The sequence below is a fragment of the Triturus cristatus genome, chromosome 5_1 (genome assembly GCF_964204655.1).
Source record: "Triturus cristatus chromosome 5_1, aTriCri1.1, whole genome shotgun sequence".
Classification (NCBI taxonomy): domain Eukaryota; kingdom Metazoa; phylum Chordata; class Amphibia; order Caudata; family Salamandridae; genus Triturus; species Triturus cristatus.
Window position 1 is genome coordinate 104,313,726 of NC_140587.1, and position 24,191 is coordinate 104,337,916.

The following is a 24,191-nucleotide window of genomic DNA, read 5'->3' on the forward strand; positions in this document are numbered from 1 at the left end:
TCGTCCTCCTGTTGTATGTCCTGCTGTCCCGGAGCTTCGACGTCGTCCCCTAAGATGTCGACTGGAGCGGAGGTCGAGGAGTGTGCCATGTTGCGTCTAGCCCGTCGATCTCGAATGGTCTTTTTTGAGCGAAAAGACTTGCAGGTGGGACAGTCTCGGGCCTCGTGTTCTGGGGAGAGGCAGAGGTTGCACACCTCATGGAGATCGGTGTGGGGAAACTTGGACCCACATCGAGGGCACTTCTTGAAGGGAGTTCTTTTTCCATCAGCCGAGACCGGAGCCGGAAAAGGCCCGAAGGCCGCCGTCGACCACCGGAATCGAAGAAGTGCCGAAGAGAAGATGAGTAAGATGATTTATATATTTGAAGAAGCTCGAGGATTTGTGCGTCGATCGGTGAACTGGGAAGTTCGGAACCGGAGCGCGAAGTATTACATCCGAGCCCGATGGCGGAAAAAAACTGAGGATGGAGCCGAAGCCCATGCGCAATACTAACCAGAGGAGGAGTCACCGACCTCGTGACTCCCAAAGACTTTCCAAGAGGAAAAACAAACTGCAAACATCCGGGCCCAACACCAGATGGCGATCTATGCACAGTGTATAATCTGCAGCTCATATGCCTTGTACATATAGTTTAAAAAATATTTGATAAAATATAAAAAAATATTTTTAAAAAATTTACAATAAAATAAGAAAAAAACATTAAAAACAAAGAATATTTTTTAATTTTTAAAAGAATTAATTGAAAAGGAATATGCTACTTACCAGTATGCATCTGTTCTTGGCATGTAGAGCTGCAGATCTACACACTTGTGCATAGATCGCCATCTGGTGTTGGGCCCGGATGTTTGCAGTTTGTTTTTCCTCTTGGAAAGTCTTTGGAAGTCACAAGGTCGGTGACACCTCCTTTGGATCGTATTGCGCATGGGCTTCGGCTCCATCCTCAGATTGTTTTTCGCCAACAGGAAAAGATGGAGCGTAGTAAAAACAGTGAAGATGCCCATGTGTGTGTTATCTAAATGAGATAAACTGGAACAGATACAGGTAGCCGGGGAGGCGGGTGGGCGTGTGTAGATCTGCAGCTCTACATGCCAAGAACAGATGCATACTGGTAAGTAGCATATTCCGTTCAAGGCATATGAGCTGCAGATTACACACTTGTGCATAGATTATATAGCAGTACCCACCGTTAGTGGCGACCACCTGTCTCTGTTGCAGTGGTTTGAAATAATGTTTTGAGTACAGCCTGGCCCACACTAGCTTGTTGCTTAGTTTGCACATCTACACAATAGTGTTTGGTGAAAGAATGCGGTGTTGACCATATAGCTGCTTTGCAGATATCATCTAATGGGATGTTCCCTAGAAAAGCCATAGAAGCCCATATCTTCCGTGTAAAGTGGGCTTTAGGGGGAACGGATAGCGTTAGTTTTGCTTTGTGGTAGCAAATCTGAATGCATTTGACAATCCACCTAGCTATACCCGAATTGGAGATGGGGTTGCCCTTGTGTGGTGGAGAGAAAGAGACAAACAGTTGTTTGGTCTTACGGAAAGATTGTGTTCTCTCGATGTAGTAGAGTAAGGCTCGTTTGACATCTAGTGTGTGTAGAGCTCTTTCTGCAACAGTTTGTGGTTGCGAGAAGAATACTGGTAGTTCTACAGATTAGTTTAGGTGAAAAGGAGAAATGACTTTAGGGAGGAATTTTGGGTTGGTACGGAGAACAACTTTGTTATGGTGCATTTGCAGAAACTGTTCTTGAATGGTAAATGCCTGTATCTCACTGACCCTTCTGAGGGAAGTGATGGCTACGAGAAAGGCGGTTTTCCAGGTTAAGAATTGGAGTTCACATTTGTGCAATGGTTCGAAAGAAAGGCCCCATTAGTCTGGTGAGAACGATATTTAGGTTCCACACAGGACACAGGTGAGGGTGGCACTCGGGGGGGAATTATTCTTTTAAGGCCTTCCATGAAGGCTTTAATTGCAGGTACTCTGAAGAGTGATAGATGTTGCCTGTTTTGTAGATAAGCTGCTATAGCTGTGAGGTGTAGTCGAATGGACGTATAGGCTAGATTACACCTTTGTAGGTGTAGTAAATGGCCTATGATGTGTTGGATGGAGACGTCTAGGGGATTGATGGTGGTGTTGTGACAATAGACAACAAAACGTTTCCACTTGGCGGCGTAGCACGCTCTAGTGGTGGGTCGTCTAGCTTCCTTGATGACGTTCATACAGTCAGGGGGAAGATTCAGATAACCGAATTCTAGGACTTCTGGAGCCAGATCGCAAGGTTGAGCTGAGCTGGGTCCGGGTGTCTGATCTCTCCATGGTTCTGGGTTAAGAGGTGTGGAGAGAGGCGTAATTTTTGGTGCGGTACTACAGATAGTTCCAGCAGTGTGGTGTACCACGGTTGTCTGGCCCAAGTTGGAGCTACTAGGATTAGTGTGAGGGAGTGTTGCTGTAGTTTGCGCACCACTAGTGGAATGAGTGGGAGAGGCGGAAAAGCGGATGCAAATCTGCCTGACCAGTTCATCCATATTGCATTCCCTTTGGACAATGGGTGTGAATATCTGGCGGCGAAGCTTGGGCATTTGGTGTTTTCGTGGGTGGCGAAGAGGTCTATCTGTGGATGCCCCCACATCTGAAAGTACGGGTGTAGAATTTATGGGTGGAGTTCCCACTCTTGGATTTGTTGCGTTTGTCTACTGAGCATAGTGTTTTGGACTCCTGGGACATGCTGAGCTAGGAGAAAGATTCTCTGGGGTATGGCCCATCTCCATATGCTCTGTGCTAGCTGAGAGCGCTGTGGAGAGTGTGTGACGCCTTGTTTTTGAATACAGTACATGGCTGTCATGTTGTCTGTGCGGATTAGGACTGCCTTGCCTGAAATCTGTGTTTGAAAAGATTTTAGGGCTAAGAAGATTGCTAGTAACTCCAGATGGTTGATGTGGAGTAACTTTTGTTGAGGTGTCCATGTGCCCTGCACGGTGAGATGTAATAGATGAGCTCCCCAGCCGGAGAGCGATGCGTCTGTGGTTAGTACTATCTGGGGAACCGGGTCCAGGAACGGTCGACCTGTGGAAAGGTTTGTGGTGGTCCACCACTGCAGAGAGCGATGGGTGCGACCGTCTACCAACACCAGATCTGTTAATTGACCCTGGGCCTGGTTCCATTGGCGCGCTAAGCACTCTTGGAGAAGACGCATCTGGAGTCTTGCGTGAGGTAGTATGAAGATGCAAGAGGCCATCATCCCTATTAGTTGCATAAACACCCGAGCTGGAAGGGAGGGTTGTGCTATGAATTTTGTGCGTAGAGCCTGAATGCTTGCAATCCTGGCAGGATTGGGGTAGGCGAGCGCTTTTGAGGTGTCTATCGTGGCACCTAGATATTGTTTTATGTGGGATGGTTGTAGATGGAACTTTGTGGTTTACCGTGAAGCCTAGCTGGTGAAGTAGCTGGATCGTGGTGTGTGTGTGTTGTACACACCGATTGTATGAACTGGCTTTTATCAGCCGTCCACTGCAAATCTGAGGTACTTCCTGTGAGCGTTGTGCACTGGGATGTGAAAATAAGCGTCTTTGAGGTCTAAAGTTGTGAGGAAGTCGTTTTGGCAAAGTAGCGAAAGTACCTGCTGAAGCGTCACCATATGAAAATGGTCGGAGTGTATGTATTTGTTTAGGGGCCGAAGGTCTAGGATGGGCCGTAGAGTCTCATCCCTTTTTGTATGAGAAAATATAGGGAGTAGACCCCCGTATTTTGTTGGTTGGTAGGAACGTATTCTATTGCCTTTTTGTGTAGGAGGGAGATTACCTCCTGCTTGAGTAGCAGTAGATGTTCTGGTGACATTGGGCGTTGTCTGGGTGGAATGTTTGGGGGGTAGATATTAGTTCTAGGCAGTAGCCTGACCAAATTATTTGTGTTACCCATTTGTCCGAGGTGATGGTAGTCCAGACCGGAAGGAAATGTTGGAGTCTGCCCCCGACCGGAGTGGGATGGTCTGGGGGAAGCGGAGGGAAGTCATTGGGTAGGCGCGGTGGCAGAGCGGGAGGTGTTTGTTTTGCCTCTGCCTTTGTTATTGTTGCCCCTGTAGCCGCCCCTTTGGTAACCCCTTGTGAAGGTGGACTGAGTAGGGGATTTGTATGAAGTGGAAGCGGTGTCTGAGGAGTAGCCTCTGGATGTGCTCCGAAAGGAAGAGCGGCGAAAGGAGCGTCTGGGAGGATGAGATTGTAAGGCTCCCATGGATTTTGCCGTGTCAGTGTCCTTTTTCATTTTCTCTAGGGCGTCATCCACTTGGGGCCAAACAAATGTTCCTGGTCAAAGGGATGGTTGAGGATGGAGGCTTGTACCTCCGGTTTAAAACCGGATATCCTTAGCCAGGCATGGCGACGGAGGAGGACACTAGTATATGCTTTTGAGCCTTCGGGCGCTCAATTGATTTCAATGGGAAAGCTGTGAGGTGGTCTTTGTTCACTCCGGCACAGGCCAGGCTTGGCAGGTGCAGAGTGTGAAGGGTTTGCGGTTCCGGGCTGATGCCAGGGATTAGAAGCGGATTTTGAGTAGAGCCTTTACTCATGGGAAACCCAGGTGCTTAGAGCCAAGAGGTAGCCAGGTCCTCCGGGGTTTGCGAGGCTGCTGGCCACAAGAGATGCCGGTTGGAGCAGGAGCAGGTTCGAGGGTCGAAAGGCCGGTAGGGCTGGGGCCAAAGCGGTTGGTGTCTTCCTCTTCTTAGCAGCTGCAGGGCAGGTCTTCTTTCTTCTTGCTCTTATTTGTATTTCGGAATCTGTGGAAGGAAGGTTCAGGGTGCCCCTAAATACTAGATTTAGGGGCGTTACAGGTAGGTGAAGGGCAGGGACCAATGGGTCCCTGTCCTGGGGTGGGTACACCCCCTATCCTGCCTCTCTCCTGTAGGAGGGGGGCAGTAGCCTAGTCCTGATTGGGCAGGGCTTCCCATCTTCAAGATGGCGAGAGCCCGGAGATGTGCTTCACCTCGCCTCCCCCCACCTGAGGGGTGGGGTTGGCAGGCTGGCGCATCCCCTGTCCTTATTTGGGGGTTTCCATCCAGGCTTCCCGCCAGAGTGGGGTCTGCCAGTGGCCTGGGGAAGCTCACAGAGCCGGCATGCCTTTGAAGCTTCCCCCTGCCCATCCTGGGGAAGGAGATCTAGCACCTTGCTCAGGATGTGTATTGTTGCAGGCCCAGGAGAGCAGGGGCTCTCCTACCCAGGGGTCCAGCAACATGTCTGCTGTGTGGCAGCCTAGGCAGCCGACCAGACGTGGATTGTAGGTTAGGTTTCAGGGGGTATCTCTAAGATGCCCTCTGGGGTTCTTGGTACATTAAATACCACACTGGCATCAGTGTGGGTTTAATGTACTGAGAAGTTTGATACCAAACTGCTCAGTCTTCAGTGTTGCCATTATGGTGCTGTTGAGTTAGTGTTTGACGAGCTCTCAGCACCATGCACTCTTAAATGGCAGCACTGCACTTACAGTGCCCAGGAATGGACCTGGGTACTGTAGGGGCACAGGGCTCATGCGCCTGTGTCCACACCACTGGCATAGGGCACCCAGCTAGAGGGGTGGCTGATGTATGCCAGGGCAGTGTAGGTGGTGGGCATGGCACACAGGGATGTGTGCCATGTCGACTCTTTGTTTTGTCTTGTACCCAGACACTCAGCCTGCAAGGGAGGTGTGTGTGTGTGTGTGTGAGGGTATAGGGCCTCTAAGGGTGGCACAATGAGTGCTGCAGCCCTTAGAGGCCTTCCCTGGTCACAAGGCCCTGGGTACCATTTACCAGGGGCTGACATGTGGCCAGGGTTTGCCAATTTGGGTTTTAGGTTTTTAGGGAAGGAACATAGGCCCTGGGCACCTGATTGAGTGTGCCCTGGACTCCTGCCAAAGTACATTCAGCAATTCAGCAAAAAGTGGGGGAATACCATGCAAAAAAGATGGCACTTTCTCACAGTCCACCACTGCAGAGAGCGATGGGTACAGTCGTCCACCAACACCAGATCTGTTAGCTGACCTTGAGCCTATTTCCACTGACGTGCTAGACACTCTTGTAATGGACGCATTTGCAGTCTTGCATGAGGAACATGAAAAATGCAGGAGGCCATCATTCCTATTAGTTGCATGAACACTCTTGCTGGTAGTGAGTGTTGTGGCTGAAATCTTTGAACTAGCTTTTGTATAGCACTTATCCTGACTGGATTGGGATATGCTAGGGCTGTGGAAGTATTTACGGTAGCTCCTAGATATTGTTGTATTGTGGAAGGTTGGAGATGGGATTTGCCTAGATTTATTGTGAATCTCAGACTGTGACGCAATTGTATTGTACGGAGTGTGTGTTGAACACAGCTGTTGTGGGAGCTTGCTTTTATGAGCCAATCATCTAGATATGGGAAGACATGAATTTGTTGTCTTCTCAGATGGGCTGCAACCACTGCGAGGCACTTGGTGAAAACTCTGGGCGCTCCCCAAATGGGAGAACCTTGAACTGGTAGTGTTGACCATCTACTACAAACCTGAGATATTTCCTGTGAGCTGGGTGAATGGGAATGTGGAAGTAGGCATCCTTTAGATCTAGAGTGGAGAGAAAGTCGCCTTGCTGTAGTAGTGGAAGCACTTGTTGTAAAGTGACCATAACATAACATAACACGTGTATTTGTAAAGCGCACGTTCACCACTACGGGTATCTTGGCGCTGAATAACAGATGTTTATTGTTACCCAACTTAATGGTACTCATTTTATCGACCTCAGATGGATGAAAGGCTGAGTGGACCCGCCGGGATTTGAACCTGTGACCATGAGGTCGAACACAGGCCCCTGCAGCAGACGCATTAGTCCACTGAGCCACCAGACTCGGCTATGTGGAAGTGGTCCGATCAAATTTAAAAGTTGAGCGGTCTGAGGTCCAGTATTGGTCTGAGAGAGCCGTCCTTTCTTGGGATTAGGAAATAGAGGGAATAGACCCCTGTGCCCTGATGAGGCGCAGGAACCGGCTCGATTGCATGTTTTTGTGACTTTGCTAAGACCTCTTGTTTGAGGAGCGTTAGATGTTCTGATGACATTGGGCGCTGTTTTGGAGAAATGTTGGGAGGCGTAGAAGTGAGTTCCAGGCAATAACCATACTGGATAATCTGTCTTACCCACTTGTCTTGTGATGGAATTCCAGACAGGCAGGAACTGTGAGAGGCGTCCCCCAACAGGAGTGGAATGATCGGGTAAGCGCAGGGAAGTCACTGTTTGTTATTAGGGGAGTTGCGGGTGTTACCCCTGCCTCTATCGTAGTTGTTCCCTCTGTAAACTCCTCTATTGTATCCCCTGGAAAAGGAGCTCTGGTTGGGGCTTTTATAGGATGAGGACGGGTGTTCTGACGTATTTGTCTTGGAACCTGCTCTATAGAAAGAGCGACGAAAGGAACCTCTTGCAGATTGTAACTGTAAGGCTCCCATAGACTTTTCGGTCTCCGTGTCTATTTTTATTTTATCTTTTCTAAAGATGAGTCTACTGCAGGGCCAAATCGGTGCTCCTGATCGAAAGGTTGATTAAGGATGGTATTTTGTACCTCTTGTTTACATCCAGATACCCTGAGCCAGGCGTGTCTGCGTAGCAAAACACTGGTGTTTATTGCACGGGACGTGGTGTCTGCTGCGTCGAGCGCGCATTTGATGGATGTATTGGTTATCAGTTTGCCTTCCTGTATAAGGTCACTAGCTTTGTCCTTATATTCCGGAGGTAGATGTTGAATGAGCTTTTACAGCTCGTCATAGTGTGCCCTATCGTATCTTGCTAGAAGGGCTTGTGTGTTTGCTATTTTCCATGAGTTTGCAGCTTGAGACGCCATATGTTTACCTGACGCGTCTAATAATTTAGATTCCTTATCAGGAGGTGGTGTGTCACCTAACCCCTGAGAGTTTGCCCTATTGCGTGCATTGGCTACAACCAGCGAATCTAAGGGAAGTTGGCGCTTGATGTATATAGGGTCAGTGGGAGCTGCTTTGTATTTCTGATCTACTCTGGGGTTAAGAACCCTAGCTCTAACTGGGTCTTTGAACACCTCAGGAGCGTGTCTAAGAAGGCCTTGTAACGTGGGTAAGACGTGAGAAGATTTTTGTGGTTGGTCAAAAGTCTCCAGTAGAAGATTCCCTTCTACAGGATCTGAATGTAGTTTGACATTATGGTATGTGGCGGCCCTATTGATGAGCTGGGCAAAACCCACATTGTCATCTGGCTGAGATGGTTTTGAGGGGTAGAAATCCGGATCATTGGTTAGATCAGGATCAGTGTCATAATCATGCCATGGGTCTGGATCCTGTGGTGGATCATCAGGATCTTCAGTCTAATGGTACTAGATCTTCATTTTCTGGCCCATTTCCATGTGAATCATCACTGTCCTCCGGTTGTGGAGTGTGTGCTGGAAAAATGAGTAAATTGGGGTTGACTGGTGGTGAGGTATTAGTAGCTATGTGTAATTTCTTTGGAGAAACTGGAGCATGTGGCAAATGTTCTAGTTTCCTCTTTGTAGGTAGTTTGGTGACTATGTGACCAGTCTTTGGGTGAATAAAGATGGTAGTTTGTCTTGGATCGGGAAAGAAAAGCTCTTCTGGATCGATAGGTTTCTTCGGCGTCGAAGATTTCTCTTTGGAAACTTGTTTTTGGACAGTGTCCGGTACAGAAGCTTTCCCTGGTTCCGAGGCCTTCGGTGTGGGTTATTTAGCAGGCTTATTTATAGGAGTTTTGTCCTTTAATGTTCTTGGCTCTGATGTTTTCGGTGCCGAGGTCTTTTCTGTGTGCTTCGTGACAAAGTCTTCTATGTGTGCTTCGGGGCCGAGGTTTTATCCGGCTGCTTTGGTGCCGGGGTCTTATCGCGGTGCTTCGGTGCCGAGGGATCTTTTGCCGCTTTTGGTGCCGACGGAGGGCGCTGCAACTCGGACCGACTTTTCGGTGCCGAAGATGGTTTTCCGGTACCGGGTGGTTGGCTCGAGCCGGAAGGCTTTCCTTTGTCTTTCGGTGCTGGGCCTGGAGGCAGGGCACTCAAAGTATTCGTACTGTGAGGACCTGAGCCCGAAGGTGTAACCGGAGCCGTTGGTATGGGCTTGGGTGGGGTGGAGCGGGGGTTTCGGTACTCACGTCCCTTTGAGCCGGGGTGCTGTCACCTTTGGCATCGGAGGCATCTGCTTCAGAGTCCAGGACCTGTTCTGGCTTCGGAAGGCTATCGAGACCTGGATGGAAGATGTCCGGAATAGAACATGGGCCTAGGGACCTCTCGTGGCGTCGAGCTCGACAAACCCGGATGGTCTTCGTGGGCTTGAAGGAGAGAAGCCTCACAATCATCCTCTCTACGTTCTGGAGAGAGGCACAGATTGCAAACAGGATGGAGGTCAGAGTGTGGAAACTTAGCACCACACTGTGGACCTTTTTTAAAGGGAGTCCGTTCCATCGTCTTCCGTCTCTAACGGCGTGGGTAGGCCCAGCAGCCCGTGTCGAAGTCCGCAGGGGTCTAAGTTTTTCGAAAGTTGCAGAGGGTGCGCGTTTAAGGTACGCGATTGAGTCAATACCGTCGGTTAAGTGTGATTGCATGTCAAAAAGGGGGTTCAATAACGACACCGACCCGGAGCGCAGCAAGTCACATCCGAACCGATGGCGGAAAAAGCAATCTAATGATGGAGCCGATGCCCATGCGCATTGTCCACCGAAGGAGGATTCACCGGTCTCGTGACTGCAACACTTCTTCAAAGACAAAAACAACATGCAGATATCCGAGCCCAACACCAGATGGTGATCTATGCATAGTGTACAATCTGCAGCTCATATGCCTCGAACAACATGTTACTGTTTCTGAATCCCAGGTAAAGACAAAAAGTGCAGCATCTATGGTCTGAAACCTTTGGCAGGATAAATCAAAGACAGAAGGAGAAATGTTTATGCTGCACACTGTAAATCATTAAAGATCATCTGAGGATAATACACTGCAGTAGACCATGGCCTCTAAAAAGCAACTGAAAGGCGAAGCAGAGAAAGGGCAGCAGACACCAGACCTTGTTGGAGCTCGCAGAGAAGATGCAGGTCTAGGGGTAGTCATTGGTAGGCTATATGTTGCATTACATTATAACAGCACCTTTGTTTGGGTGTGTAATTTGCCCAAATATCCTTGCAATCCCAGCTCAAACACTGCAACTGTTGATCTAATATCACTCTCAATCTCAAACTGTTATGCAACAAGGCCACTAAAGTGTGGCAAGCAGTGGCCACCACAGAAGGACCCAGATATGCATCTGAAGTCAACGTAGCAAAGCCAAAGCATACACAAGGGATTTTTGTTATCTTTTAGCTGGCTTTAGAGTCTTGTCCCTTTTAACGCCATACAGCAGTCTAATGCAAAGCAAACAAGTGTTTAACTGCAGGGGCTTGGTAAATTCTCTCATCACCTTTAAAGATCCTGTACAGAGTTTAAAAGATCAATGTAGTGGCACATACAATGGCTGAAAAGTGAGTGGCAAATTCACCCACCTTAAAAAGAATGTATTAACAAAATCAGAAAAGGATTAAAGAACTTTCCAAAGTGATAAGGAAGGCTACGATAAGGAACAGTTGGATCTAACAAAACATGTTACAAATAACTTGTCTGAAGTTAAATAATATTTTTTTAAAAAAAAGATTTAATGGAATAAACTTACAATACAGCCACACCAATTTCAGGGCTCCTCTTACTATGAGAGGCACACTTCTGCAGTCTCTCTGATGCCTAAAGAGGTCACTTAAATACAGAATTTCAGACAATATTGTAACCTAAAATCTCAGGATTCGGTTTTTCATTTAACAAAAAGATTAACTATAGCTTTTAATACTGACCTGATAGACCGACACGTGAAGAAGACTATCCTCTTAAGTTTTTTATTATAGAAAAAGTAGTTGAATGACCAGAGGCTTCCCTCCTCTCCGAAAGGATCACAGTCCAGATCAGGGTTATAGCTAAAGCAAAGGATAAAACTATATTAACGGCATGAAGGAGAATAAATGGCATGCAACAATACAATGTGTGAGACCCACAGAATAGTGGAGTATAATTAAAGACTGCACAAAACAAGTAATATAAAACCATTTCAACAAATGCGAAGTTTACAACACAGTGAAATGCTTAGATTATAGGCTTTGAGTTTGGTAGCACAAACTTTGCATATTGGCATGTGTAAGAAAGGGACACTTTTTGCCGGGGTCATGATGTGATTTCAACTGGAAGTGCTCTTGGTTCCCGCTAACCAGGTTCCCAGGGCCAGATCTCTTTCCCCAAAACTGTACCATTGTGTCCCCAATTGGCAAGACCTTGAGCACCCTCCAAAAGTTCCCAATAAATGGTACCCATGGTACCTATGGCCTGAGGTACTAAAGAGGGTCCCCAAGGACTGCAGCACGAATTGTGCCACCCTAAGGGACCCCTCCGAAACTCATGCACGTCTGTCATCACAGGCTGTGTATTTTGGTGCAGATCAAAGTGAAAATATGACATGGCACATCCCTGTTTGCCATGTCCCCTAACACTGTATGTAAGATTTGTAAATTATTCCTTCAGCAGACCTTACCGACCTAAGACAGGGTACCTTATATTACATGTGAGGACATATCTGCATGAGCAGCTATACCCCCTGTGATGGTCAGTCCTATTACTGCTATTACAAGTGATCAGGGAATCCATTTTAACACAGATGCGGGACACTGGTGAAAACGAGTTGCCCAGCTACATGATGGCTTAACTGAAATAGGGATGTTTGGTATCAAAGAACTTATATTCACAAACCCAACCCGATTCCAGTGGTAGATTTGTGAATACATGCACACACAGGGCACCTTCGAGGTAAACTACCAGCCTCTTGTGTGTTGGCTGACTGGTCTCTGCCTGCCTGCCTGCCGCCAGGGACATATTTCTAACCTCCCAGGGTGAAGGCCTTTGCTCTCAGGAGGTCAGAAACAAAGCCTGCACGGGGAGAGGGTGTTCACACCCCCTCCCTCAAGATGACCTGCTGATTAGCATTCCAAGCCAGAGGAGGTTCAAAGAAGCTACCGCCTTTCAAATGAGAATCTGGCTCCCTAACAGGAGTGAAAGCCGAACCCCTTTGTCCAGAGCTCTTTGGAAGGTAAGCTTGCTCACCCCCAGGCTAGTGCCACACCTAAGGTGGGCTAACTGACGTGGACACGACTTTTCAGAGTTGGCCAGCTGTGTGATGCCTAACTTAGGAATTCTGGGACAGGGTTATGCCCACTTCACACAGGAAGTGATCATATAGGAGGCGTAGTGACTCCAAGGGTAAGTAGTACCTTGGCTTCTTCCCTAAATCTAGTATTTAGGGGAGCCCCTGGCACCAGATAATCCGATCCTGCCGACCTGAAGGAAGACAGATGTCGCATCCTGAAAGAAATGAAGACCCAGCAACTAACTTTACACCACCCGTGCTAATAGAGGACTTCATGCAGCTCCTGAGTCCCCAGAGCTCGGTAGATCTGCCAGCACTTCACCCAAGAACCCTAGACAAGTAGCAGACCTGCTTCCCTGCCTCCTACAGGCATCCAAAGACTCCTGAGAGGACTTTTTGACCGCAGTAACCTGACACAGGAAGACACCACTGCACCCATCGCTCCAAGTCGGTGTTGAAGTGGTCCAATGGTGTCATCCCAGCCCACCAGAGAGGAGTCTACTGTGGTTTTGACCCCAGTAAACTCTGACATTGCCTGCAGCCTCTGTACACAGGCCCCCTCTACCGCAACTGCTCCAGTAAGAAAATCTGGATGCCTAGAGACACCTCTGCATCCGTCACCCCTGGGCCATAGAGCAGAGGACCACAGGTGTTGCTACGTCCCAGAGCGTCGTGAGGCCTGAGTCCCCTTGTTGGTTCAGCCCGACTGGCATCCCAGTCAACACCTGCAGCCACTTTTCACAGAGACCGATCCACATAGAGTAACATTGGGCACCTGATGCTGTTTTGCACCTCTGCACCCGGCTTCCCTAGTGCCACTGGTCGCTGTACTGTACCTGTACCCATATGATAACATTGCAGCTTCTAAAAATTGCACGGTCTACTTATTGATCACAAAAGTCTTTTTTTTTTAAAAATAAATATTTATTGTTTTTCACAAAAAGAAAAACAATGTGACAACTTACAGCAAGGGCTAATTATGCTGGACAGGAAATACAGTTTGAACATGTCTGAGCGGTTGGTATATAAAGTCAGTGAAAAGCACATAATGGTAGCTGAGCTGTAACAGCAGTGGATCTTCACAACAGTGTAACTGGGGGTGAATATAAGGGTCGGGATGAGAGGTGAGCGGCTGGGTGTCAATGGCAGAGTGTGTAGAGCAAGGTTGGCATTGTGACAAGGACAGACGGGCTAGCAGAAAAGGTTGTGAGAACTCCCGTGCGGGATATCAGTTTCGTTGCGTGTAGGCAACGTTTATCGTGTTTATGGATGCAAGTCATCATTTCCCGCCTTGTGTTTTTAGTGTGTGAGCAGGGGGGCCCATTTAGGGGAGATAGGAAGTTTGCGCAGGTGGCGTACCTTCTCATAACGGAGGGCGTCTTCCTCTGCTGCGCCCCATTTGCGTACCGCTCCATGCCATGCGGTTGAACTCTAAAGTATTTTTCTTCAAAAACGTACTTACCTGAACTAATTGATTCTGGTGCCTAAACATATGGAATATGCTACTTACCAGTATGCATCTGTTCTTGGCATGTAGAGCTGCAGATATGTACACTTTTGCATAGATCGCCATCTGGTGTTGGGCCCGGATGTTTGCAGTTTGTTTTTCTTCTTGGACAGTCTTTGAAAGTCATGAGTTCGGTGACTCCTCCTTCAGTCCGTACTGCGCATGGGCTTCGGCTCCATCCTCAGATTGTTTTTCGCCAGCAGGGAAATGATGGAGCGTAGTGATAACAGTAAGAAACCCATGTGTGTTGTATCTAAATAAGATAGACTGGAACGGATACAGGTAGCCGGGGAGGCGTGTACATATCTGTAGCTCTACATATCAAGAACAGATGCATACTGGTAAGTAGCATATTCCGTTCGAGGCATATGAGCTGCAGATTGTACACTTTTGCATAGATTATATAGCAGTACCCAGCCCTAGCGGCGACCACCGGTGTCCGTTGCAGCGGTTTGAAATAGTGTCTTTAGTACAGCCTGGCCCACACTAGCTTGTTGTTTGGAGTGCACATCTACACAGTAATGTTTTGTGAAGGTGTGCGGTGTTGACCATGTGGCTGCTTTGCAGATGTCATCTAAGGGTATGTTCCCTAGAAAAGCCATAGAAGCCCCTATCTTTCTTGTAGAGTGGGCTTTAGGTGGAACAGATAATGTTCGTTTTGCTTTGTGATAGCAAATTTGTATACACTTTACAATCCACCTAGCTATCCCTGATTTTGAAATGGGGTTGCCTTTATGCGGTGGAGAGAAGGAGACGAACAACTGTTTAGTCTTTCTGAAAGGTTGCGTTCTTTGTATGTAGTACAGTAAGGCCCTTTTAACATCAAGTGTATGCAGAGCCCTTTCCGCAACAGATTGAGGTTGCGAGAAAAAAAACGGTAATTCCACCGATTGATTAAGATGGAAGGGGGAAATGACCTTGGGCAGAAATTTTGGATTTGTGCGAAGTATCACCTTGCTGTGATGTATCTGCAAAAAGGGTTCCTGTATAGTGAACGCTTGTATCTCACTAACCCTTCTAAGGGAAGTGATAGCTACGAGGAAAGCTGTTTTCCAAGTGAGGAACTGTAACTCACATTTATGCATTGGTTCGAAAGGCTGACCCATGAGCCTTGTAAGAACTACGTTGAGATTCCATACAGGGGAAGGTGGTGCCCTGGGTGGAATTACTCGTTTAAGGCCTTCCATAAAGGCTTTAATAGCAGGCACTCTGAACAGTGATAAATGCGGTCTGTTTTGTAGGTAAGCAGCAATTGCTGCTAGGTGTAGACGTATGGATGAATATGCCAGGTTACACCTTTGAAGATGGAGCAGATAGCATATGATGTGCTGTATGGAGACATCTAAAGGGTTGATTGTATTGTTACGGCAGTAAACAACAAATCTCTTCCACTTTGCGGCATAGCATGCTCGAGTGGTAGGACGTCTGGCTTCCTTGATAATGTTCATGCAATCAGGGGGAAGGTTAAGGTATCCAAATTCTAAGATTTCAGGAGCCAGATCGCAAGGTTGAGCTGAGCTGGGTCCGGGTGCCTGATTTCTCCATGGTTCTGTGTTAGGAGGCATGGGGACAAGTGCAGCTTTTGAAGTGGTACTACCGATAGCTGTAGCAGTGTGGTGTACCACGGCTGCCTGGCCCATGTTGGAGCTACCAGAATGTGTGAGGGAGTGCTGCTGAAGCTTCCTTACCACTAACGGAATTAGCGGGAGAGGTGGAAAGGCGTATGCAAATTTGCCTGACCAGTTCATCCATATCGCATTGCCTTTGGACAATGGGTGTGGGTATCTGGTGGCGAAGCTTGGGCATTTTTTGTTTTTGTGGGTGGCGAAGAGGCCTATCTGAGGATGCCCCCACTTGTGGAAGAATGGGCGAAGAACTTGTGGATGCAGTTCCCATTCGTGCATTTGCTGCTTTTGTCTGCTGAGCAGATCTGCCATGGTGTTTTGTATGCCTGGGACGTGCGGTGCCAGGAGAAAGATTTTTTGTGGAATTGCCCATCTCCATATGCTCTGTGCTAAGCGGGAGAGATGGGGAGAGTGTGACCCCCCCTGTTTTTGAATATAATACATCGCAGTCATATTGTCTGTGCGAATGAGGACTGCTTTGGCTGAAATTTGTTTCTGAAAGGATTTCAGGGCTAGAAAGATCGCCAATAACTCCAGATGGTTGATGTGGAGTACTTTTTGCTGTGGCGTCCATAGACCTTGCACCGTGAGGTGTAGAAGGTGCGCTCCCCAGCCGGAGAGCGATGCGTCCGTCGTTAGAATCACCTGAGGAACCGGGTCCAGGAATGGCCGCCCTTTGGAAAGGTTTGTGGTGTTCCACCACTGCAGAGAGTGATGGGTGCGGCCGTCCACCAACACCAGATCCGTCAGCTGTCCCTGGGCCTGGTTCCACTGTCGTGCTAGGCACTCTTGAAGTGGACGCATGTGGAGTCTTGCATGGGGCACTATAAAGATGCAAGATGCCATCATCCCTATTAGCTTCATAAACACTCGTGCTGGGAGAGAGTGTTGAAGAGTAAATGTTTGGCGCAAGGCTTGTATGCTTGCGATTCTGGCTGAATTGGGATAGGCTATAGCATTGGAGGTGTCTATAGTGGCCCCGAGATATTGCTTTGTGTGAGATGGAATGAGGTGGGACTTTTGATGGTTCACCGTGAAGCCTAGCTGGTGGAGCAGTTGTATGGTGCTGTTTGTATGTTGCACACATTGGCTGTAGGGCGCGGCTTTTATGAGCCAGTCGTCCAAGTAAGGGAAGACGTGAATGTGTTGCCTTCTGAGGTGAGCTGCTACTACTGCTAGGCATTTGGTAAACACCCGTGGTGCGGTTGTGACCCCGAAGGGGAGAACCTTGAATTGGTAATGCTGACCGTCCACCACAAACCTGAGGTACTTCCTGTGAAAAGGGTGTATTGGAATATGAAAGTATGCGTCTTTCAAGTCCAGTGTAGTGAGAAAGTCTCCCTGACACAGGAGAGGGAGAACTTGTTGGAGGGTGACCATATGGAAATAGTCCGAATGTATGTATGCATTTAGAGGCCGGAGGTCTAGAATGGGCCGTAGGGTCTCGTCTCTCTTTGGGATTAGAAAATACAGAGAGTAGACCCCTAAATTTTGCTGATTGACGGGGACCTGCTCTATAGCTTGTTTTTGGAGGAGGGAGATCACCTCCTGTTTGAGCAGTATGGTGTGTTCTTGTGACATTATACGGTGCCTGGGTGGAATATTGGGTGGGGTAGATGTTAGTTCGAGACAGTAGCCTGACTGAACAATTTGTGTCACCCATTTGTCCGATGTTATGGACTCCCAGGTCTGAAGGAAATATTGTAGCCTGCCCCCGACTGGAGTGGAATGGTCTGGGGAAGCGGGGGAAAGTCATTGGGCGGGTGGTGTGGCAGAACGGGTGTTGTTGGTTTTGCCCCTGCCTTTATTATTGTTTCCCCTATAACCACCTCTCTGATAGCCCTTTGAGAAGGTGTTCTGAGGAGGGGACTTGTAGGAAGTAGAGGCGTTATCGGCAGAGTAACCTCTGCCTGTGCCCCGAAAGGAGGAACGACGAAAAGAGCGTCTAGGGGTATGGGATTGTAATGCCCCCATAGACTTTGCCGTATCCGTGTCGTTTTTCATTTTCTCCAATGCTTCGTCCACCTTTGGACCAAATAGGTGTTGTTGGTCAAAGGGGTGATTTAATATAGATGCCTGGACTTCTGGCTTAAACCCTGAGATTCTGAGCCAGGCATGACGACGGAGCAAAACACTGGTGTTGATCGCTCTCGAAGCTGTGTCTGCTGCGTCGAGGGCACATTTAATTGAGGTATTGGTGATGAGCTTTCCTTCCTGTATTAGCTCCTGAGCCCTGTGTTTGTTTGTCTGGGAGGTGTTGCATGAGAGCCTCCAGTTCATCGTAATGTGCTCTATTATAACGTGCAAGCAGAGCCTGTGTGTTGGCAATGCGCCACATATTTGCGGCCTGCGAGGCAGTGCGTTTACCAGACGCATCTAAGAGCTTGGACTCCTTATCTGGTGGGGGAGCCTCCCCTGAGGATTGAGAGTTAGACCGCTTTCTAGCTGTGGAGACCACCAAAGAATCCAAGGGAGCAGGTCCTTTAATATATGCAGGATCTGTGGGGGCTGCTTTATATTTTTTCTCTATCCTGGGGTTTAGTACCCTAGCTCTGATTGGGTCCTTGAACACCTCTGCAGCATGTTTGGTTACCCCTTTCAACATGGGCAATATTGCTGAGGCCTTATCTTGTATATCAAAGGTGTCCAGTAGGAAATCGTCCTCAACTGGCTCGCTATGTAATTCTACCCCATGGTAGTGTGCCGCCCGCTGTATTAAGTGGTGGAACCCCAGGGAGTCCTCTGGAGGAGACGGCCTGGATGGATAACGAATAGTTTACCTGTCGGTGTAGTTTTGCAGCTTGAAGATCTTTCTGGATTCACTATGCTGTGCATTATTCCGCGATCTTGTGGTTGGGTCCGGATTCGTAGTCTTTTCTTTGTTTTTTTTTTTTTTTTTGTAGCCCAGGTGGGCGTCGACGTCCACCATTTGGTGCACCTCCCGTGACGTCGTCGTGCTTCCTGCGGAAGTCCCACCTTTGGGGCGCCATCTTCGGGTTCTTTTTTCCTTTCCTTTTTTTTTTTTTTTTTTTAACCCTAGGCGATTGATTAATCCTTCTTGTCCCTTTATCTGTATGTTTTCATTTCTTTGATCTTTTCCATTTTACCCCCTCTTCCTCCAGCCTCATCTTCCTGGAGGAGGTGGGTGGGTTCGCTAGTGAATCCAGAAAGATCTTCAAGCTACAAAACTACACCGACAGGGAAGAAACTATTCGTTTTGCAGCGTGAATCTTTCTGGATTCACTATGCTGTGCATAGACTTTGTAGCGGTTTTCCTAATTCTGTGGCGGCTGGGTGGTAGATGAGCGTTGGTCGTTGAAAATGTGCTGAAGCACCTTCTGTCCAACCTGTGCTTCCTTGTTCATCTGAATGTCCACGCAGTAGTGTTTCGTGAACGTGTGCACAGATGCCCAAGTTGCCGCGAGGCATATGTCCTGGATGGGCGTGTTCGCCAGGAAGGCCACGGTGGCCCCTTTCTTCCTTGTGGAGTGAGCCTGCGGCCCCTCCGCTAGCTCCTGTCCAGCCTGTTTGTGGCAGAATTGAATAGTGAGGGCAATCCACCTTGCGATGGTGCCCTTAGTCACTGGCCTACCCATGAAGCTAGTAGCAAAGGACACAAACAGCTGTTTCGACTTCCTGAGTTCCTTGGTTCTCTCAATGTAGTGCATCACCGCTCTTCTGGCATCGAGGGTGTGCAGTGCCTTTTCTGCGTTTGTAGTCGGGTTTTGGAAGAAACTTGGTATCTGGATACTCTGATTTATGTGGAACGCCGACACTACCTTGGGCATGAAGTGTGGGTCCGTTCTCAGGACTATTCTATCCTTGTGAATCTGAATGTAGGGTTCCTGCAGCGTTAGTGCTTGAAGCTCGCTCACCCTGCGTAGTGAGGTTATGGCCACCAGAAAGGCCGTTTTCATAGTCAACATCTGCAGTGTGGCCTTGTGAATGGGTTCAAACGGTGCCTTCATGAGCTCCGTCAGGACCACATTCAGATTCCATGCCGGCGGCGGCAACCTTTTCGGGGGGGCCATCCTTTTGGCTCCTTCCATGAATCTCCTCACCACCTGCGAGCTGAAGAAACTTCCACCTTTTTCACCTCTGGTGTAGGCCACGATGGCCGCTAGGTGTACCCTTAGTGAGCTCGAGCAGAGGTTACTCTTTAGAAGGTGTGTGAGGTACCTCAGTACTGTTGAGTCTCTTGTCATTCTGTTTTGCAGGCCCTTTTTCCTGCACCACACAGTGAACCTCTTCCATTTTGCGCTGTAGCATTTTCGTGTTCTAGGTTTCCTCGCCTCCCGTAGCACTCGCATCGTGCTCGGCGGCAATCTTAGGTGTGCGAACTCTAGGTCTTCAGGAGCCATGCCGCCAGGTTGAGGGTCTCTGGCTCTGGGTGCAGGACCTCTCCGTTTTGCATTGAGAGCAGGTCCTTCCTCCTCTCGAACCTGTATGGGTCGCCTTGTGCCATTTCTTGAATTTGTGAGAACCATGTCTGCCTCGCCCACTGCGGAGCCACCAGGATCAGAGTCATGTTGCTGGTTCTGCACTTGTCGAGCACTCTGTGCAACAGGGGTATCGGTGGAAAGGCGTAGGCAAATGTCCTCGACCAGCTTATCCATAGGGCATTTCCCTTGGATTGCTGATCTGGTTGCCTGGACGCGAAGCTTTGGCATTTTGCATTGTGGCGTGTTGCAAATAGGTCTATTGTGGGAGTCCCCCATCTCCGGAAGAGTTTCTCCGTTTCCTGGCCATTGAGCTCCCACTCGTGTGATGCTGAGGTCTGCCTGCTTAGCCAGTCTGCCTCCACATTGTCCTTCCCCGGTAGGTGAATTGCCAGTAGATCTATCCTGAGAGGTATGGCCCATCTCCAAATCTCCTGAGCTAGGGATGAGAGTGGGAACGACTGTGTCCCCCCTTGTTTGTTGATGTAGAACATCGCCGTGGTGTTGTCTGTTTGGACCAACACCCTCTTGTTGAACAGGTGTCTCTGGAATGCCTTCAGGGCTAGCAGGATTGTTTTCAACTCGAGGTAGTTGATATGGCGGACCGCATCTGCTGGGGCCCATAGACCCCTCACTCTGAGGTTGTCCATGTGCGCTCCCCATCCCTTCTGCGATGCGTCCGTGGTAATGGTCACTGTTGGGATTGGTGGTGTCAGGCTTCTCCCTGTTGTTAAGTTGTCTCTGTTCCACCAAGTTCTCTCCTCCTGCACTGCGTGCGTAACAACCACTAGATCCTCCCAACTTCCGTTTGCTTGTGACCATTGCTGTTGTAGCCATTCCTGGAATGGTCTCATGTGCAGGCGTACATTCGGCACCAGCTGGATACAGGACGCCATCATCCCCATCATCTTGCTCACAGCCCTCACTGTCAGAGCTCGCCCCTTCTGGTAGAGCTTCGCCTCCTTCAGTAGAGCCTCTGTCCTCCTGTCGCTGGGCACTACTGTACTGTTGCGGGAGTTGATCTTTGCCCCCAGGAAAATCTTCACCTGCTTCGGTTCCATCGATGATTTTCCCCAGTGGATCGAGAATCCCAGATTCGTGAGGGTGTCTGTTACGCGTTTTGCGTGCCTCTCGCACTTTTCGCGTGTGTTTGCCTTGACCAGCCAGTCGTCCAAGTAGGGGTAGACATGTATTCCCTGCCTTCGTAGGTGCGCCGCTACCGCCGACAGGCATTTTGTAAAGACCCTTGGTGCTGATTTTAATCCGAAGGCCAGGGTCGTGAACTGGTAGTGTTCCTGTTCGATGTTGAATCTTAGAAGGCCCTTGTGCCTTCTGTTTATTGGGATGTGAAGGTAGGCATCCTTGAGGTCCACGGTGACCATGAAGTCCCCTTCTCTTATCTGTGGCAGAACCTCCTGCAGTGAAGTCATTTTGAACCTTTGCGTTCTGATGAACTTGTTTAGGTAACGGAGGTCTAGTATGGGTCTGAGGTCTCCGTCTACCTTCGGAACCACGAAGTAGTTTGAGTAGACCCCTTTGTTGCGTTCTCTGAACGGCACTGTCTCTATGGCTCCCTTTTGCAGGAGTTTCCGCGTTTCTTCTCTGAGTATTGCCAGTTCTTGGGCCGATCTCAGTCTTCCCTTTGGTTTCCTGTTTGGAGGTCTTTTCTCCAAATCTACGCAGTATCCGTACTGCACCATGTTCCGTATCCACTTGTCTGTGGTTATACGCCGCCACTCCTGAAGGTAGAACCTCAGTCTTCCGCCTACTGGTGTCGTATGCTCGTAGGCTCTTGAATCTTCTCTTCCCCCTGATGACACTTTTTTGCGCCTCACCCTTGGGGTCCTGACGAGGGTAGGCGTCCTCTTGCGTGCTGAGTCACTTCGTCGAGGGCTGTTCGCCCCCTCTCCTCCTTTGGCCACGTCCGTTCCCTCTCCCGCGAAAGGACTGGCCCCGAGGTTGATACTGCCAGTTTTGCTTCTGCTGACCTTGTCCGTGTCCTTCACCCTGCTGACTTTGTTGGAATGCCTGGTGCGACGTCCCCTGCTGGCTTCCTCCCCTACCGTAGGGTCTCCTCGAGGGATTTCCTCGCCTCATTCCCCTCAGCTGTAGCGCCCCCATGGACCTCGCCGTCTCGTTTTCTTTTTTCAGCTGGGTGAGCCTGTCGTCCACTGTTGCTCCGAACAGTGTCTCTCCGTTGAAGGGGGTGCCAAGGATGTTGTTCTGCACTTCCGGTTTGAATCCCGAGATTCTTAGCCATGCATGCCTCCTCTCTGTGACCCCTATGGCCATGAGTCTTGCTGAAGTCTCTGCCCCATCCAACGCCGTCTTTATACAGGAGTTGGCGATGTTCTTGCCTTCGTCTATCAGGTGAGAGGCTCTGTGGCGGTATTCTTCGGGGAGGTGCTTTACTAGCTCCCCCATCTCATCCCAGTGCTGGTATTGGTGTCTATTGAGGAGTGCATTTGAATTCGCCATGCGCCAGTGCATTGCGGCGTTCCTCTCGACCTTTCTTCCTGTGAGGTCAATCCTCCTGCTCTCCTTATCCGGAGGTGGGCCCGAAGTTGCTGGTACGTTGGCCCTTCTCCTGGCCGTGGAGGCTATGATGGAGTCCGCGGTCACGCTCCCCTTGATGTAAGGGGGGTCCAGGGAGGAGTGCTTATATTTCTTCTCTGTCCTGGGCGTGATCGACCGGCAGGTCGCAGGTTCCTTGAAGGCTTCTCTCCCCTGATTCATCACGCTTTGTAGCATGGGGAGGAACTGGCTCCTTGTCTGGATGGGGAGCAGTGTCTCGACGAGAAAATCGGCTTTCGGTTTCTCCTCGTCGAGTTTGACGCCGAAGGCCATTGCTGCGCTCCTGACCACCATATTGTAGACCCCGATGTCGTCGGGTGGCGAAGGCCTCGAAGGGTACGTGTCCACGGGCTCCTCCGGGTTTTCGGTGTCGAGATCGTGCCATTCGACGTCGTTGCTGGTAGATGCCGCCGATTCGTAGAACGACCGTTGGTCTTCTTCCTCGGCTTCTCCCTCATAATAGGGCTCTTCTTCCTCTTCGAGATCCCTTGTCAGCCCTTCGGCGTCGAACTCGTCTTCGACCTCACCGACGTCCGCCGATGAAACCGTTGGAATCTTGAATTCCTTCATCCTGGCGTCGAACTCCTTCTTCCTTTGAAGGATGTTCTCCATTTCGGCCTCGAGCCGCCTCTTCTTTTTCTCCATCTCGGAGATGCTTTCGGCGTCGACCGCGGGTCTTTTCGATGAAACTTGCGTCGACGTCGAACGTTCTTTCTGCGTCGATCGGCCCGTTTCATGGGATGCTTTCGACGACCCTTGCCTTTCGGCGTCTTTCGGCACCAGGGAGTCCTTTTCTAAGGATCCGCTCGGCCTCTTGTCCGTGGTTCCCCCTTTGGACGTCGAAGTTTTCGGCGCCGGGGCTCCCTTCGTGGACTTTGACTCAGTTTTTCTCGAGTCACCCTCGTGTTGTCGAGGTGCTTTCTGTTTTGCGCTCGACGATTCTCTTACCTCGTCTTCTTTTTTCTTGTCGGTCTCTACGACCGTGAAGTTTTCGGCTGTCTCGGCGACGTTGTCCTAGTCGTCCGTGGAGAGGCCCAGATCGTAGAGCGTCGGGAGCTTCCCCTTGCCCTCCATGTTGGCGTTGGCTCTTCTCTGCCGCTCTCTCACCCTGAGTGTCTTCGGCGCGAAGGCTGAGCAGGCGTTGCAGTCGATACTCTGGTGATCGACCGGTAGGCAGAGGTTGCAGACCGGATGCTGGTCTTTCTGCGCGAACTTGTGGTGGCAGTTTGGGCAGAACTTGAATGGCGTCTTGTCCATTGCGCTCAGGGTCTCTGAGCGTGCATTCTCCAAGGCCGTCGAAGAAAAGGGGCGCTGGTCCTCCTTTCTTCGCGCTCCTGAAGAAATCTCTTCTTTTCCTGATATCTTCTAGTGATTCTATCGACGAAACTCGCTTTTCTTCCTTCTTCCTTCGAGTGTAATTCTGGAGCTTCCCGATGACGATCCAGACCCAACGGCGGAAAAAAGAATCTGAAGATGGCGCCCCAAAGGTGGGACTTCCGCAGGAAGCACGACGACGTCACGGGAGGTGCACCAAATGGTGGACGTCGACGCCCACCTGGGCTACAAAAAAAAAAAAAAAAAAAAAAAACAAAGAAAAGACTACGAATCCGGACCCAACCACAAGATCGCGGAATAATGCACAGCATAGTGAATCCAGAAAGATTCACGCTGCAAAAATGTCATCCTGAGGCATATCTGGCACATCGGGGTTGTGGTAATCCTCCCATGGGTCTGGTGTCCCTGGAGGTGTGGGGTCTATTGGGGCGTCTGCTGGGTCATAATCTGGATCTCCATAATCAGGGTCTGGAGATGGAGTCGGAGAGCGGTGAGGCAAGGGTGGTGGAGATATGGGAGGTGGAGGAGGTGGA

The 24,191-nt window shown here is 49.4% G+C and overlaps 1 protein-coding gene across 6 annotated transcripts in view; it reads right to left on the bottom strand.

Moving 5' to 3' along the window:
* Positions 1 to 24,191, bottom strand: part of MAF1 (MAF1 negative regulator of RNA polymerase III) — a 361,074-nt gene that overhangs the window by 60,668 nt on the left and 276,215 nt on the right. For all 6 annotated transcript variants that reach the window (XM_085604535.1, XM_085604533.1, XM_085604534.1 and 3 more), the window contains one exon: positions 10,842 to 10,961. In XM_085604535.1, the coding sequence (XP_085460661.1) occupies positions 10,842 to 10,961 (120 nt within the window). The remainder of the gene's footprint in view (positions 1 to 10,841; positions 10,962 to 24,191) is intronic.